Source organism: Frankliniella occidentalis, unplaced genomic scaffold (genome assembly GCF_000697945.3).
Source record: "Frankliniella occidentalis isolate FOCC.00 unplaced genomic scaffold, Focc_3.1 Scaffold3, whole genome shotgun sequence".
Classification (NCBI taxonomy): domain Eukaryota; kingdom Metazoa; phylum Arthropoda; class Insecta; order Thysanoptera; family Thripidae; genus Frankliniella; species Frankliniella occidentalis.
In genome coordinates this window covers 2,598,690-2,599,025 of record NW_026267133.1, presented here as the reverse complement: position 1 = coordinate 2,599,025, position 336 = coordinate 2,598,690, and the positions used below count along the sequence as shown (strand labels likewise).

The window sequence follows — 336 nt, the reverse complement described above, 5'->3', positions numbered from 1 at the left end:
AAAAAAGTCAAAAAAAGTCAAAAAGTCACGGCCCAAAAAAATCGACTAAAAGTAGGTGTACGCCCAGAATCGGAGTGATGTACCCCTCGCATTTGTACCCCTTGGGGGTAAAAATATTATAGGGCTTCAATGGACTCCACTGACTGTCCTGACCCATTTGGCACCCCATCATAATTGGACCCCCAAAAGTCCAGGAGGGTCCAGGGCTCACAGGCGCTGACGGAGGCACTCACTCTCGAATTCGTAGTAGTCGGGGTCCACGACGCGCAGGTACTTCTGGGCGACGCGCCGCGCGCACTGGTCCTCGTCCATGCGCAGGATGGACTTGAGCATCTC

General features: G+C 53.3%; 1 protein-coding gene across 1 annotated transcript in view; it reads right to left on the bottom strand.

Annotated features, from left to right (window-relative positions):
* Positions 1-207: 207 nt before the first annotated feature.
* LOC113211858 (chitin synthase chs-2) overlaps positions 208-336 on the bottom strand; it is a 15,135-nt gene continuing 15,006 nt past the window's right edge. The window contains exon 9 of the mRNA XM_052266719.1: positions 208-333. Within this exon, the coding sequence (XP_052122679.1) occupies positions 208-333 (126 nt within the window). The remainder of the gene's footprint in view (positions 334-336) is intronic.